This window comes from Aquila chrysaetos, chromosome 6 (genome assembly GCF_900496995.4).
Source record: "Aquila chrysaetos chrysaetos chromosome 6, bAquChr1.4, whole genome shotgun sequence".
Classification (NCBI taxonomy): domain Eukaryota; kingdom Metazoa; phylum Chordata; class Aves; order Accipitriformes; family Accipitridae; genus Aquila; species Aquila chrysaetos.
The window spans coordinates 12,274,702-12,290,473 of NC_044009.1; the positions used below are offsets into that span (position 1 = coordinate 12,274,702).

At 41.2% G+C, this 15,772-nt stretch overlaps 1 protein-coding gene across 19 annotated transcripts in view; it reads left to right on the plus strand.

Moving 5' to 3' along the window:
• AGAP1 (ArfGAP with GTPase domain, ankyrin repeat and PH domain 1) overlaps window positions 1–15,772 on the plus strand; it is a 397,188-nt gene that overhangs the window by 244,460 nt on the left and 136,956 nt on the right. For all 19 annotated transcript variants that reach the window (XM_030016796.2, XM_030016795.2, XM_030016798.2 and 16 more), the window contains one exon: window positions 3,791–3,895. In XM_030016796.2, coding sequence (XP_029872656.1) covers window positions 3,791–3,895 — 105 coding nt within the window. The remainder of the gene's footprint in view (window positions 1–3,790; window positions 3,896–15,772) is intronic.

Here is a 15,772-nt window from a genome sequence, read left to right on the forward strand (position 1 = left end):
GAAGCTCAACAACGTAAGCTGATTGACTCAGTTAGGGCCCCAGTCTCTAACAGCAAATGCAATCAATAAATCTTTGTTGGTAAATAATTGCTATTGAACAGAGTTTTAATATAAATTTATGAGTGGTGTTTTATCACAGCTTGAGGCTACAGCAAGCCACTGAGTGATGGATTTCAGATACCACTTACATTCATTACATTAACTTTGTAAGTTATTTAAAGCTTGTACACTTAACATTGCTTTTGGCTTGCAATGACCTCCTGGGACTAGACGTAGCATACACATTACTAATAAAGAGCTCGCAGTACGTACAGACGGTTCCTCTGTTTGCTTTGTACAGTGACGCAGTTCCTCGAGCAAAACCCGAGAAGTGAACTTCGTGCGCTCTGGTTGAAGTCTTTTTCCTGTGGCTCATTAAAAGTACAAGCTAGCGCAGTCTGGTAGGAGAAGCGTTCCTCCGTTAGACGCAGAATTGCAATTTTGGAGGGAAGGTGGTAAAAAATTTAATTCGAAGTGTGACATTCATCTCAGTTTGTGAGGAAATTGGAGGTGTTAAATTCTTAGTGTTGAATCTGGAGGCTTTGGGTCAGCTACACCTACACTGCAGGGCTAAAGTTGCAGATGAAAGACTGTAACAAATGAAAGATTTCATACAAATTAGGAGAAATAATGTTATCTGATTAATAATAATTTGAGGCAGAGATTATTTCGACCAAAAAAATTGGTATTTTGAAGTAGAAGTTGATTTACTTAGTCCTTTACTGCATAGCTTGGAGGCTAAATGTGTTTTTTCTGATGTGCTGTGTGTACGTGGGGGCCTGTTTGGCCGTGATTGGAGACGTGCCCAAGCTACCTCTAAATTGCCTCGGAGGTACCAAAGGTCAGTGGGAACCCATGTATCTCATTTCCTAGCCAGAGTATCTGATGTGACTTAAATGTAGACATAATGTGACTGAAGTGAAGGGCTTTCTCATTTTTTTTTAAGTAACCTTTCTTGTCATATCTGGGCCATTTATTTTTTTTTTAAGTTTAGTTAACGTTAAAGTGCATTTATAACTGATCTAAACTCCAATACTAAGAGCATTTCTCCAGACTATTCTAAATAATTACCACAGATAAAGTGGTGGTCTCTAGCCTTGGGGGACAAAAAAGTGTGGTTTATATGGGCTTCTCTGCTTCATAACAATTTAAGTTAGCTCCTTGTATTCAGAGCATTTTCCTCTGCAGGTACTGGAAGATATTTTTAATTCTCACATAATACAAAAACCTATTATTTTTGCCAAGGTAGTACCTAAAGAAAATGGATTGGGAAGTCTGGTTTATTAGTCAGACACAAATAGGTACATCTTCCATGTGTAATGCTGACGTGTTGGGGTTTTTTTTTACATGAAAGCATGGAATTCCACTTTAAAACCAAGGTGAGAAGCCTCATTTTGAATAATTTTCTTCATTTAGCTCCAAAAATAGAAATTCATAATTCATACCTAGATAGTAGCAAAACTTCTATGTAGTAAAAATCATGGAAGTGGCAGGTTTTCACTATTTATTGAGTTTATAATTGGCATGAATTTAAAATTACGTAAGTAATGACACATTTTCTGTATAGCAAAGGGACAGTTAAAAAGGTGCGAAATATATATATTTTACTTTCTTCAAAACTTCAAAAGAAAGGCAAGGGGCGGGGGGGGGAATCACCGTTGTGATCCTTACAGCTTTTTCCCCATTAAAAGGTCTGAAGAACAAACCAGTGCAGGGAAACAGTAATTTTTGATCCCCACAGCACAGCGATAACTAGAATTGGGGTCCCCCTAAACGCGAGCGAATGTGCTGCAGGTGAGGTATGAAAGATTGGAAAGGTGAAGCGACAGATCACCTACTATAGACAAACATACAAGTCAAAGGCAGAAATAAGCTTTCATTTTTTAATAGAAGAAAACAACGTCTCTAACCACTGGAAGACGGTAATTGGGATGTGCGACTAGCACTTGCAGAAGCTTTTGTAAGAAAGTGTTTCAGAAACCCCATTCTCTCTTGTAAAAGTTTGAGTCGTAGCAAGGAACAGCACAGAAAAAAAGGAATCTGACCCCCAGACGGTCAGAAAGTTCGGAGTTTGTACCGCTGTGTAATTCAGTCATCCGACACAAGCTTTTCTTTACGGTCCCATCCACAGATTGCTTTGAATTGTGAATGGTTGTTCTCTGAAGTTTTATTCAAAGTGTGTGTCCAGGAACAGGCAGTTGTGAACTTGGCTTTTCTGCTGGGATCATCTCTGTGGTTGCAAAAGGAGAATTGTTAGTTCATATGGATTGTGGCGAGGGACTTCAGCTGAAAGTTCTAACATCTGGAATTTGGCTAGCTCTGGGGGACTTGCGCAGAACTGCCCTTTGTCCCCTTGTGGCTTTGGGATTGGGTCTGCAGAGAGATTGCTTTATAAAGCTGTAGGTTTAATGCGAAAACAGATAGCATAACTGGCTTTCAAGGGTTTAACCTGCTTTAACAAAAACAACTTGTGGGAGTTGGAAGCACTGTGCTTGGTAGTGCATCCTTCTATGTTCTGTTTTTCCAATTTTTAAGTTCCCTGGAAAATGAGAATGGAAAAACTCATTTTATGGGGATTAGAGAACTGAAGTTTGTATTGGTTTAGATTCCTAGTTATGATTCAATCAGTTGAATGTAAGTGTCTGCTTTTATCGGAACTTGATCTGTGAAACAGTGAGTCCCTGTGGTAGGTACTGTACATAGTGTCTCCACTGGGACATTTCAGAAAGACTTTCAGTAACTAAAGTACTGTATGAATTCATTAGGAACTGCCTTCTGACTTGGTTTTGGAAATTAAAATTTCCTAGGGAAGTGCATTGCTAAAGCATGGCTTGATTTACCACCTTCAGTGTGCTACAGCATGTTATATTTTGCTTTTCTAAATGAATTCTATTTTTAAGCTGAGAACACGTTAATATGCAGAAATAGTCCTTGCCCATTTGAAGATGCTGTTGACTTTTTATCTCAGCTGTTGATTGTTAGTATTCATCACTGACGTTTAGGTTGAATATGATTTGTGGTAAGGTGAGTCACCTTGCTCACCTCCTTTCCTCTCTGATCACACCTCTTTCATTGAATTATCCAGAATTTATTGGAAAAACTTTGTATTTGCCCTGTTTCCATTTTGTTTCTCTTGCCTAGAATTGGTGTCTCTTTTGCTGGAATGAATAGCTAAGAGGATTTCCATTGTGGTATCACCTTACTGCAAAGGGAATGAGAACATAACCGTGTGCTCTTCCCTGCTTGTGGCGAGGCTGAGCCTGGACAACAAGGAATCCCCAGGAACATGCTGAAGGGAGCACAAGCCACACAGTAGGATCCTCGCTTAACCTGGGGTTCATCATTTTTTTTAGAGGGTTAGGAAATGCAGTGAGCATGGTGTCTTTATCAGCTAGGAGTGCGTATGGGTAACCTTACTCTGTGTCACATTAAAATGTGCTTTCCCAAGGCATGCAATTCAGTACAAAAGGATTTTCTCTACCCGTTGGACAAAGCCAGTGCTGATACAGTCTTTTCTGTTTACGTGACTTGCTTTATGAAAGCCACGCTTAGAGCTTTTCCTCCTAAATTGCAAACACTGAAGCTGCCGATGGAGAAAACGTGCATCATGCGAGAAGCAGGGGAAAATGAGTAACTTGCAGGAGAAAGCGTATCTAAAAATGCTGGCAATTATAGTTGTCTCTTTCTGTGTCTTAAATAGTTGTGCATTGGCAAAAGAGTGTTTAATCTTTTTTCCTTTTTCTTCTAATAGGGTATGCTGCTAAAGCGAAGTGGCAAGTCACTTAATAAAGAGTGGAAGAAGAAATATGTGACGTTGTGCGACAACGGTGTGCTGACCTACCATCCTAGTTTACATGTAAGTACACCACGCTCTCTGGATGTTCAGCAGCATCAGGCTCTGATAAAGCAGTGTTAGCGACTTTGTCCTGACGTGGTTTTGTTGAGCCCTCTTTGGTGGAGGAACTTCTTTCTCTCTCTTCATTCCCCTCCCTCTCAAAAAGGCATAATGTGAAATAAAATTCCCTGGTGCAAGTCTGAGTACAGTCAAGTTCCTTTGAATCCCCTGGAACTGGGGTTCCCTTGCATCCTGAGAGGCAGCTGAAACGGTTTAAGCCTTTATTTTGTGCTGATGCTTTTATGGACTTGTTGTCGATTCCAGGATTAAAAAACAGAAGCATTTTATAAGAAAAAGTGTCCTAGATGTAGTAAAGAGTGAGGAGAGTTTCTGGTATTTGTCAGTGTGCAGTGGTTATGGTTTATTCAGAAGTAATTCTGAGCAGCCTTTTGAAAATGGCATAGCTATTAAAATATGTGCCATGAAACTTTTTCATGTTAAGACGTCTGTTGTTATCTCTGCCCAAGGATCCTGTCTGTCCCTCTCAGTGTGTGTAGCACAATCCCTAGGTATGGTTTTGGGGGTGGAAGGAACACAGGGATCTGACTCGAAACTAACACACCCCATCTGCCCTGGGCATGCCAGCAGGAAAGGTGAGTTGTGTCAGGGCTCGTTCCATCCCAGAGCAGTTCAAAAGACAGAGCCAATGCAAAGACTCCAGATCTTGAAACTCCCAGGGGATTCCCAGCTCCTTCACTTGCTCTGTAATACAGGCAACGGTAAAATAAAAAACATGGTGTGACCTTCACCAAGGTCTTTTATAATCGTATCTGGTCTTAGATCTTATTATCATAGCACATACGAAAATCAGAGTGGGGCCAGCTGTAACATTTTTAGGGCCAGTTGTTTCTAAACTTATTGGTATCATTTTCAGCTCCTGGTCAATTTTTCATTAAGGAGTGAAAATCAAGGTTTTGATCAGATGCATTTCTGTAGATATGCTTTGGGGCTCATAGACCTACACGTGGAACTGGCAGGAAACTTCTGCTTTAGATAGATGATGTCTGAGGAGCATGGTCACACTGATGCTGTGCTTGCACTAAGTTGCTGTTCCCTGTCTGCTGAATATTAGCACTTTCTCTGGCTTGACACAAGATTCCATAGTCTCAGATCCTGCCATAGTAATGCTTCACTGTAGTTTCTGATGTTAGGGCCAGGTCTCTTAATAATTATTTAATAAGTTAGATGACAACTAGCTTCAAGGCATTGCTGCTTGCTATCAGAAATCTTGTCCCTCGGCCATTCTGTTCTGGAGCAAGGTTTTCACTGTTCCTTTTTGTGAAACTGTACAAATCTGTCTGTCCTCTTTGGCCACTCTTAGTGCCTTTAAATTTGGGGAATTCTGCGGTGAAGTAGTCCCAAAATACCTGAATTGTATATTGGTGTTGGTCACAGAAGGGACACTGCGTGCCTTCGAGGCAGCCCCCATGGAGCTCTCACGTGAGTTTCCCTTAGATTGTGTTGGCCAACTCTGGGTCATCAAGCAAGGAGGAGGCAAGCTGCCATTGTCCGTGCCCAAGTCCCTTCCTTGCTTTGTAGAAGTGCTCTATTGTTCCTGGCCATTGCTGTGCATGTGTTAGTTTTTCATTGCCTCTTGCAGACAATGGAGTACTACTTCTCTAGGCTTCCCCGGAGCTGCTTAGTCTCCCCCAGAGTGAGAATCCATTGAGATTAGAGGTAATTACTTTGAGATTAGAGGTAAATCCATTGGAGATTAGAAAGAATCCATTTAAAGAAGAAGTAATTACTAGCCTGTAATTGTTTCCCTCTATCCCCCACCATGCCCACCCCTCCCACGGAAAAGGTACGCAGCTCCATATTTCCATTTGCTCAGACTTCCTTGCGTAGATTGGAGAGGTTTTTAACGTACTACTTTTCCCTTGGCTGTATGTGGGTAGGTAGTGGTGAGGGACCATGCTCAGCTCCTAACTGACAAGAAGATACTGGGGAAAATGTACTCATTCAGGGGCTTCTTGAGACACCTTTACTGAATCTACTCTCTAGGAGTATCTAGGGTTCTGCTCGTTCATGTTAAAGTCTTTCTATGACATGATTTGTACTATAAATGATGCTAGTTCAATGCCTTATTTTTATTGTCTTCAGCCTTCAAAGAGTCACTGCTCTACTTCTGCAGCATGTTTCCATACTGTCAATGGACTATTTATTGTCAATTAACTATTGTTAATATACCCTGCAGAGCGTTCATCATCCATCAGGCATGAGTATGTGAGTAGCATCTTCTCTGCCCTGTGCAAACCACAGTGGGAGGAAGAGGCAGGACCAGATCCTTGAAGTCAGTTGCACTCCCAGTACACTTTGTACAAAACTTTGTAGGCAGGAAAGTCAGAATTTCCTCTTAGGTATTGCCAAGTGAATGGGTTTTCCCCCAAACAGGACTCTGCTAATGTGTTTCTGGTTTGGTTTTGCTAGTTTTGATCTGTAACTGCTTGCATTGCTGTTTGGGATAATTTCTTACATTGTTTTGAAAAATAAGGACCTTATTCCTACCAACCTTCCTATTAAATAGCATTGAAGAAAAGAACCTTTGTTAACTACCTAAAGTCAGTTTCCTAAACTCATAAAAAGCTTGGCTGTAATCTAACCAGTTAGTTAGATTTGGGTTATTTCAAGTATGGAGGTCATTTTGGTTATACAAAATTTTGCAGTCGTAATTCTGTGAAGCGAAAAGTGGGCTGGCCTCTAGTGGTGGAAGGAGAAGTAAATTCAGAAGATAATTTGGTCTTTCCTGACTGTGGTTTGAGTCAGAATGTAACACGTGCATTGGAAGAACCTATTATAATATTTAATGGCTGATAGTGAGTACTTTATTAAATATTGCTTGAGCTTTGGCCAGTAGTGGATCAGTTGTCTCTCTCAGATGCGTTCCGTGGCAGCTCAGGCAAGAAGGCAGTGTTTTTAATATAGAGAATGTGTCCGTATTGCAGAAATCAGTACCGTCATCCTCCTTGAAAGGATTGGCTACAAAATGAAAGGTTTTGGGCTGGGGAGTGAAAAATCAAATTAGTACCTTTCTTACAGAGGAGGTGTCCCTGGAAGGGTCAGGCCTGTTTGGGAGGGCAGCATGTTGAAATGATTGCTGTACTGTGCCAGCTAAATGAGTAACTACTAATGCCACCAGGTTGACGTTTGACACAATAGCTAAATTCATATTCTTTCTTTTCAAGAAAGTGGGGGGAGAGAAAAATGGGGAAAGAAAAATACATGTACATAAGCACCCTACTGTTTTCTGACTTGGTCATGTCAGTTTTTTTCAAGCCTCAAACCTTCCCGTCCCTTGGGATGCTGAGGAGCTACGCTGATAGAAAATGGTGGGGATAATGAGAGAGAACTTTGACCTGCAGGCTTCAAAGTTCACCATAGCTACCTATTCATCTTATGCTTCTGGAGTATAGCCGTTGAGTGGATGACTAAAATTCTGGCCGACAAATTCAGTGTCAGCCTCCCCAAAGGGACCCGGGGGATTTTGTCTAGGTATCTCTTGGCTTTTAATGGCAGAATGCCATGTGCGAGGGCTCCCGAAATGTATTCACCAGGATACCTGCTGGGCAGCATTACATGCCGCTTCTTTATCTAAGCCTTATCCCGATGAATAGCTGATGATGTTTCACCACTGTCTGTCTGCCAGAAGGTTGCCATCATGCCATAGGTCAGTAGATGACAAAACTTTAGCTTTGGATGTCCATTCTCTGCTCTTATATCCCCATCATCACTGCCCCTCATTTATGAAAAGAAGGGAAAAAAAAAAAAAAAAAAGGCTGAAAACAGCTTTTTAGGGAAGGATGCTGTTTTCCCCTTCTATATTTAATCTGTTCTAGATTTCATTTCAAGTAAAAGCACAATGCTGTGGCACCTTACAGGGGAAGAACAGCTTCTTAAATACATGAGAAAGAAAGTCTTATGCATATGTAGAACATGCATGGTATGTAAGTCCCATGTACCTACGCAGCAAGGTTGATTTTTGCTTGCTGATGTCTGTATTGCAGTAACGCCCTTCTTTAACCTTGCTGCCATCCTCACTGATCTGGTTTGATAACCTGCGTTAAGGTGTGTAGCATTGTAGCAGTGACTGAGGGGGGGGAAACCTATCTTTATCTCCTTGAGAAGTGTGTGGATTCACCTGGTCTGCTCAATTCATCAGACAGTAGCCACAGTTTCAAAATTCTTCCTTTAAAATAGTGCTGACTGGGTGAGCAGTCTACATGAGCTATCTCAAAGGGAGCATTAGCAAGGGTGTTCTAGCCTCAAATGAAGTGCGTATATTTTTTAAAAAAAGCAAAATTTCAGCCTGGTAAGGAGTCATAGCCAACACTAGGCTAAACTGTGTGCAAGAGCTTCAACAATATATTATATGGGCACATCTTCTTGGAAGATGGTACAAAACAGACTGTAAAATTCTTTGCGACTTGGGGTGGGGGAGTGGGCTTTCAGTTGAGCTTTCTTTGCTTGGCCGTTTCCTCCAGGAAAAGCAGACTTGGTGAGAAACAGGAGGCTATTGAAAATGTCCTCTATGTGGGTATCTGGAAGTGGTGTAGATCCATGCGCTCCTCTCAGGTCCCATACTATGCAGCCTTTTTCTTAGAGCTGCAGTTGAAATTTTTGACCATGATCAGTTCTTACGATTTTCCTGAATAATCTGAAAATGGAAAGCATGCTCACAGATAAAGTATTCCGTCTCCTCATTTTTAAGAGAACGCCATGCTTGCTGGGCTGCGTGGCGTCTTTGTGCATGGCCTGTCGGCAGCGGAGCTGTCTGGCGGTGGAGCGGGGTGTTGCTCTAGCCAAGGGAGCAGCGCTCGCCTTCATGTGTATGAACAACCGCCTACAGACATCGTTTCGGTTCAGCCTTATTTTCAGGGTTGTGTTACCTCAGGCTGTTTAATGCCTCCAAAGTGTGTTGTTTGTGTTGCTTTAATAGAAATATTCATGCTCTTATATATTTCTAAAATACCATCATGTATGCCCTTTGTTTGTTGTTGGTTTTTTTTTTCCCCTGTTTTTGCTTCAAAGTAATGTAAAGCTGAATATTGGCTGGCTCTGAAAGCCCTTCTAGCTGGCCTTTTCTATGAACAACTAATCCTCAAATCAGGCTTTGGTAAATACGTATTTGAACTGACAAAAGGATATGCATATGTTGGTTTTCACATAAGATGTAGCTCTACCCCCTGAAACAGTAGTCACCAAGCAAGTCCTACAGACTAAAAATGAGGATATAGTTGGAGTGGTGAGGAAAATAAATCTGTCGGAAGCATGTGTAAGTTTTTATTATATCCATTAATACGCCTAAAACATTGGTTAAGATAGAAAAAATGAATGATAGGAACAGTTGTATAGTAATTGCTTATTACAGTTGATGAGCTGATGCCTTATTTTTTCCGCTCACCACAACTGGCACTCTTTCTGGAAGCCTTTTCATCAAAGCCATCTTCAGAGCAGCATTCTCCTTTCTAACATTATTGACTTAAATTTTCCAGAGCTTTCCCTTCTTAATTCTGGCATGTTTCACTGTGAATTTACATTGCTTCTAGTGATAGCTAGAGGATGACCGACCTTTATGGAAAAAATAAGTGTTAATCATGCTGCTGTAACTTTTTTTGGTAAAGATACTAAACATAAAACATATAACCTACAATGTTTTAAAAGCAGAAGAGGCTTTTATAAAGTGATATGGCTGTAGATATCACTCATTCACTTTATAGCTTCCTGGAAAACTTTATTATTATGTTAAACATGTAATGGGGTGAAGATAAGTTTGGGAGAAAAACTTAGAAACAGGTAGGGAAAATAGAAGCTAAAATGTGTTTGCAGTCCTTAAGTGAGACCTATCATTTGGGATAGCTGTCAAGGCAAATTATTTTCCATCCCCTGGCTTTGTGGCTTTTCAAACTAGAAATAGTCTTGTTTGAAAGTGGCATTGCACCTGCTAAGTACAAAATCAGACTGTAGTTACCAATGATCAGGAAGCCACCCTGTGAAGCACTGGTCAAATACGTAATCCCAGTTGATGGGGAAGGAGAAGACTGATTATTCACAGTAACTTCTTACAGTCACTTCCATGACTTGTTACTGATACTCACAGATCACCAAATGCACAAACAAGGCAAATGTGAAGAGTTTTTAGTTTCAAGTCCATTCATTTCAGAGGGCATGACAAGATTTATCATGTCATTAGCGTAGGGTATTGTAGCAAACACAATACTGCTGTTGTAGAGCTGTGCAAACTAGCAGTATGTAGTAAGGAGCAGCAAACATACGCTTCAGTGTCATGTCTACTCCCTCTTCAAAAAGGCAGGGAAAATTTTTGGTATTGGAATGAGTTGCAATTTAAACGGCAAAAGCCAAGCTATTAATTAATCACTGGTTTTTATCAAATTAGAGCTTCCTGTCCAGCAGAGCTAACTGCTGTGTATATAAATGCTTCATAAATTACACAGGATGGTAAAACTCTGATTTGTCTTTTACAGTGGTTCTTGTTACAAAGTCTGAATGAGAAGCGAAGTGTAGATGGAAGAATTTTCTGAATATTTTATGAAAATGAGTGATCCGTATTAAAAAACCCCAAATTTTGTGAAACTTCTTTTGTATTGAAAATGTTGCCCTAACTTCCTCCCCTGCCCCTGCAACACTGATTGAACTGATTAACACCATAGTAGAGATAATAGTCAATGCTTTTTATTACTGAAATTTAATGTTCTTGATTCCCAATGTGAATAAAACAGATTCGAGATGACCTTCTTTTTTGTCAGGACAGAGTGCTTTAGGGTGATCAGTGTTTTCCAGAATGCATTTTTATTCCTCCTCAGAAAATAACATTTCATTGCTTTTCTTAAGATTAACTATATATTATGAAGCTGAATGATATTATGCCCGTATTTATATGTGAGAGGGGAGGATGGCTAATTTAACAGGAACATTTGATGAATATATTCCACTGTGGCTCATAACCTGATGGTGCGTTTGTTGCGGAGGTCCTTCCTGGGAAGTGGGGGGAGAGGAGTTGGAGACTTTTGTTTCTTCTTAGGTGTGCCTGTGGCCCCAAATGGAAACCAATCAAGGAGCGATTTATGTTCATTAAGTGCTTGTCAAAACTGAAAAATTTTCTAATCAACAGCAATCTAGCTGAGGCCCCTCAATGGCTGGGAGTGTCGCCCCTGCAGTATCGGCTATTTGCCTGTTACAACTCTAGGCTAGAAATCCGCTGATGATTACATTAGGCTAAGCTGCGAAGTAAATGAACCATGTCTTATTTAGGTGCAACTAGCTTCAGTGTAGTCCTGCCCCGCAGGGCACTTTATAGCGTTTTATGGCTTTAAAATTAGTGTAGCTTCCCATTTGCTGCAGGGTGCTGCATGTTATGCCTTTGAACTCAATAAGCAAAGGGAAGGGGGCCTTTTGTTTTTTTCTCCCCCCGCCCCCCTCGCCCTTTTCTTCTTTTTGCAGTTTAGCAATTTTGTTTTGCATCTTTTCCAGACGGCGTTTTGCAATAAAAATGTCTGACTGCCACGTAGAGGCACAAAAGTCAAGGCTCCATCCGTTTACTGGTCTGCCGGGGGTTTGGGGGTTTTGGTCGGGATTGGGTTTTGTTTTTGGGAAGCAGTTGTTGCCGAGGGTGAACAATAGGTTTTGTGGGTCCAATAGGTCAGCTCACGGAACTGGAATTCTGTTTCAAAAAATAGGCCGCCCACAGTCTTTAAGATGTCATCCAGAAGTGCAACCATAAACTTTCTTTTCCATAATAATTTTTATTTTGCCTCAGATCAGGAAACGCTATCTCAGCCTCAGTAAGCTAAGCGTTCGGAGTGTTTTGTCCGATTGAACGGTGAGGAAAAACTGCCAGGAAATGAAGGTGTTTTTCTTGGAAGCTCAGTGTATACCAGAGACAGATCTGGGAAGCATCCTGGGCCTGGACCAGTTCCTAGGGTTGGAAAAACAGGCTTCTTCTGAGAGATTTTAATAGCTCAAAATGAGAAAAAGTGTGATATTCTTATTTGTGTACCATTATAGACATGGAAGGGCACTGCTCTTGGAGATTCCCTCTTGTTTGTTATGTTGTACGTTGGAAAAGGGTGGCAGTGGGACAGGTATGTGGTGGAAGAAACGTGGGGAAGCTCTCTAGGAGGGAGCAGATATTTTTAAAAACGTTAACATCATCACACATGGCAGTGCTGAGATGAGTGGTTTTGATGAGAGCTTTGAGTCCCATTCACCTCTTGCCATGATGTAAAAAATAAAACTCCAATGAAGGGGTTTCTCTCTATCCACAGTCCCACTGAGCCCAGCCACAGGAGGCTGTAATTGTTGTCTTCTACAGCTTGATCCTTCTGTCTTCTTGGTGACGTTTCTTGGCCAAGAAGACTAGATTGCAGATTAGCCATTTCACCGCAATCCCAGGACAGAAGTATAGTCCAAAGCAAGTTCGATCAGAAAGAGTCCGACTCCATCTTCTGTTGCTGCTGCAGCAGAACAGAACTTGCCTGCGCAGGCAGGCTGCCAGAACCTGCCTGCTTGGGTGCTTTGGTGCAGTGGAAACCTGGCCGAGTAAAATGGTTCAGCTCTCATTCTTCATGGACTTGTTTTCCGTTACCTTGGAAAATATTTTGCAGTTGTGCAAATCAAAAGGAAAACACCTGCCTTAAGGACAGGGGTATTTGTACTCTCACTTTGCATGCAGGCAGCTATACAAAAAAGCACTGGGGATTCAGCTCTCAAGGTACTAACTGATAAATACTATATTCAGTAACTCAGCATTCATACACATTTTCTTGCTTAATACACTGATGATGAAATACTATGGTTTTGAAATACAACCTAGGTAGTAGAAAGGCATTTTTGTGTGTGTGTGTGACAAGGATGACCGTCTCTTGTATTAGAGACATTTGAAAAGCCTGAAACTCTGTAATGTTTTTGATATCCACAGTGTTACATACCTAACATGAGCCACGTCTTTAAGGATCATTCTAGGGAGGAACCACACTGTCACATGCTCAGTGGTCCTTTAGTGAAGTATTTGAGATAACTGTGGTAGACTTGGATAATGTGAGTTTGAGTCCCACCTTCATGGAAGCAGCAGCCAGCACTTTCTTCTGCCTCTCCCTCAATCTGATCCATATGTCCTTCCTCCTCTGAAAAAAGGGCCAAGCAGGCAGCAACAGCACTATGCGTGGCTGTGGAAGAAGAGATGTTTGCCTGCTGTCTTCAGTCTTCTCAGCTGGGAGAAAGTAGGCAGCCAGCTGGAAGCATCACGTAGCTTGGGTTCAGCTTGTGGCCCTTGGTGGAGTGTCTTCTCTGGCTTTTAGGGCAATCAGAACTCATTGCAGTGTATGGCAGCAAGTTTAACAACCGCTGGCATTTGAAAACAAAAGGGGCCCCCCAAAATAGCAGTGTTTCTTTTTGGTAGGTCTGCTTTGAAAACATCGTCATACCCATTTGCTCAATTTGCATGTCTGAAAGGCTTCTGTTCAGTTAATTGGTTAAATTAATTTCTGCTGTTGTAAACGGAGAGCTGTATGAAGAGCAGAACTAAAGTAATTTTACTTTACATTATTCTGTGTCATGGCACATCGTTTCTTTCTTACTCAAGGCAATTCATTTTGTGGCGCTGTCAAATAATATTTTGTGTCATCTTCAGTCAATGTAGCTTTTACGATTTTTGCTGATATTTTAACAGTTTATTTAGTCCTATAGATAATGGTCAATGGCCTTGAGTAGTCAAATTAACACCTCGGCAGCACTATATTTGAGCAAACTGCTAACGGTAACCTCAGGATGAAAAGCAATGAGAATCAATATAGCGAGTGTATTTTTAGGGATTATTGATTGATTGATGCATTCTGGCCTTAACTTGAAGAGGCAGCATTGCCCCACAGCTGACTAAGATTAAGTTGCCAGTTACTGTTAACTGCAGGCCATTACCTGCGTAGTATTTCACAAGCTCAGAGATTAGATGGAGACCTTTTATAGTCCTTAGCTGACGAAACCGTGGCGTTTGCAGCGTCTGTAATGCCTACCGGGCTGCAGGAAAATGCTACGCTCTTCTCCAGCTCATAGCAGCCATTGCCGTGAGAATTGGAGACGATGTTGATTTGATTCAATGTTGCCCGTTATTCCTGTAGGGATCTGTTTGGGACAACTGAGGCACTAATGGCTTGTCTCCCCCGCCACCTCGGAAGGCAGCTCCACAGAAGGTGGGAGCCATGTTAAGCTGTGCTGCTGTCAGCAGGCTGAGAGCTGTGGGTCTCCCTGCCACAACTCTCAATTGCTAGCAGGTTTCTCTCATTGCACCTCATTTGCATCTGGGACATCAATTAGCATGTTTGTTGAGGCTAATTGAATGAAACTCAATCATAGCTCTTAATTGCTTGACTATGTGAAAAGAAATCACATTAATGCAGCTAATTAAGTGTATGGCAATAGATGCAACATAATTAGGAGCGAAATGTAAAAAACAAGCGATGGCGAAGGTGCAAGCGCTGGGGTGCGGGGTACTGGGGTGCTGGCTTCTCCTGTTATCCACACGTTTGGGGAGGTTTCACTTTGCTGCTTTGCTTTGCTTTTTTTTTTTTTTCTTCTGCATTGCTGAATGATGAACATGGGCAAGTTGAGAAGAAAAATGCAAATGGATTTGCAATTACTACTTTTTCAAGCTGTTGAGGGGCAGAAGATGGCACTTCTGGGGTGGCCCACTGTTGAGTGGGCTCTAGGGACTTGTTAAGTGCTGTTTAAAAGTACTTGGCTTTGAATTACCCTCATGCCTTGTTAAAGGGTTTTTTCCCCTTTTTTCTCGGATCAGCATTTTCTACAACTAACATCTAGGGGAGTTATATCTGTAACATTTGCATATCAAAATCAGGCTTGCTGTCTTCTCTTTAACACAGCATATTCCAGATGACAGCAAGACCCTCATCTGTTCTAATCTGATCAAACCCTCCATTGCACTTCTGAAGCCGTGACATTATTTTGTAGTTTTAACTTTTATTCCCCGAGCGCAGATCTGAAGGAGCGTGCGTGGTGGGGGGATGCTTCGCTGACTGGAAACTTGGTGCTTGCCTCTCCTCCTCGGGGAAATGCAGAGATTATCGCTATGCATCTTGCACACAATGAAAGAGGCTTTATTATTTACATTTGATATATCCCTATAAATATTTAAGCTGACATTAATACCTATGTGGCATCTGTTGTGTTTGGGCACTTTCGTGTAATAACGGTATGGCTACAGCGCATTTATTTCCTGTTTGCCAACATTCACTTACTCTCTCAAATGGTTTATAGCTCACCTAAGCCTGGTTTACTCTCAATTAAAAGGGCTTTAATAATGCCCTGTCACATCTCACAAGTTGGCAGGGTAGCAGGGAAATCATACATGCTATTCATCTGAAGAATTTGGAATAAACACCTCCTTCTCAAATTTTAAATGGAGTACACTGTCTGCTGTACATTAAATAAAAACTTGTCTGTTAAAAAGAGTACATGCTGAGGTTTAGTCACTATCTGATTAAGCCTCATTTTAGAGCCCATAAGCAATAAATGCTCAATTATGTTCTGCTTATTGTATTTTAATTTGTGAAGAACTGACACTGAACAAGAAAGTTACACCAACTTGATATTTTATGGATGAAACAGCTTTGTTCATTTCTATCTAACACCTAGTGAATGAATTTTTACTAATGGATTGCCTTTGTTTCTTTTGGCAGCAGAGCTCTGTGTCCTCACCCCACGAATTGTTCAGACCCCCTCTTTTTACTGTTAATAATTCTCAAACAGCTAGGGAAAAAACAAAAGCTGGTGTGATGGCTTAGTTTGGGGGTTTTATCACAGATTAAT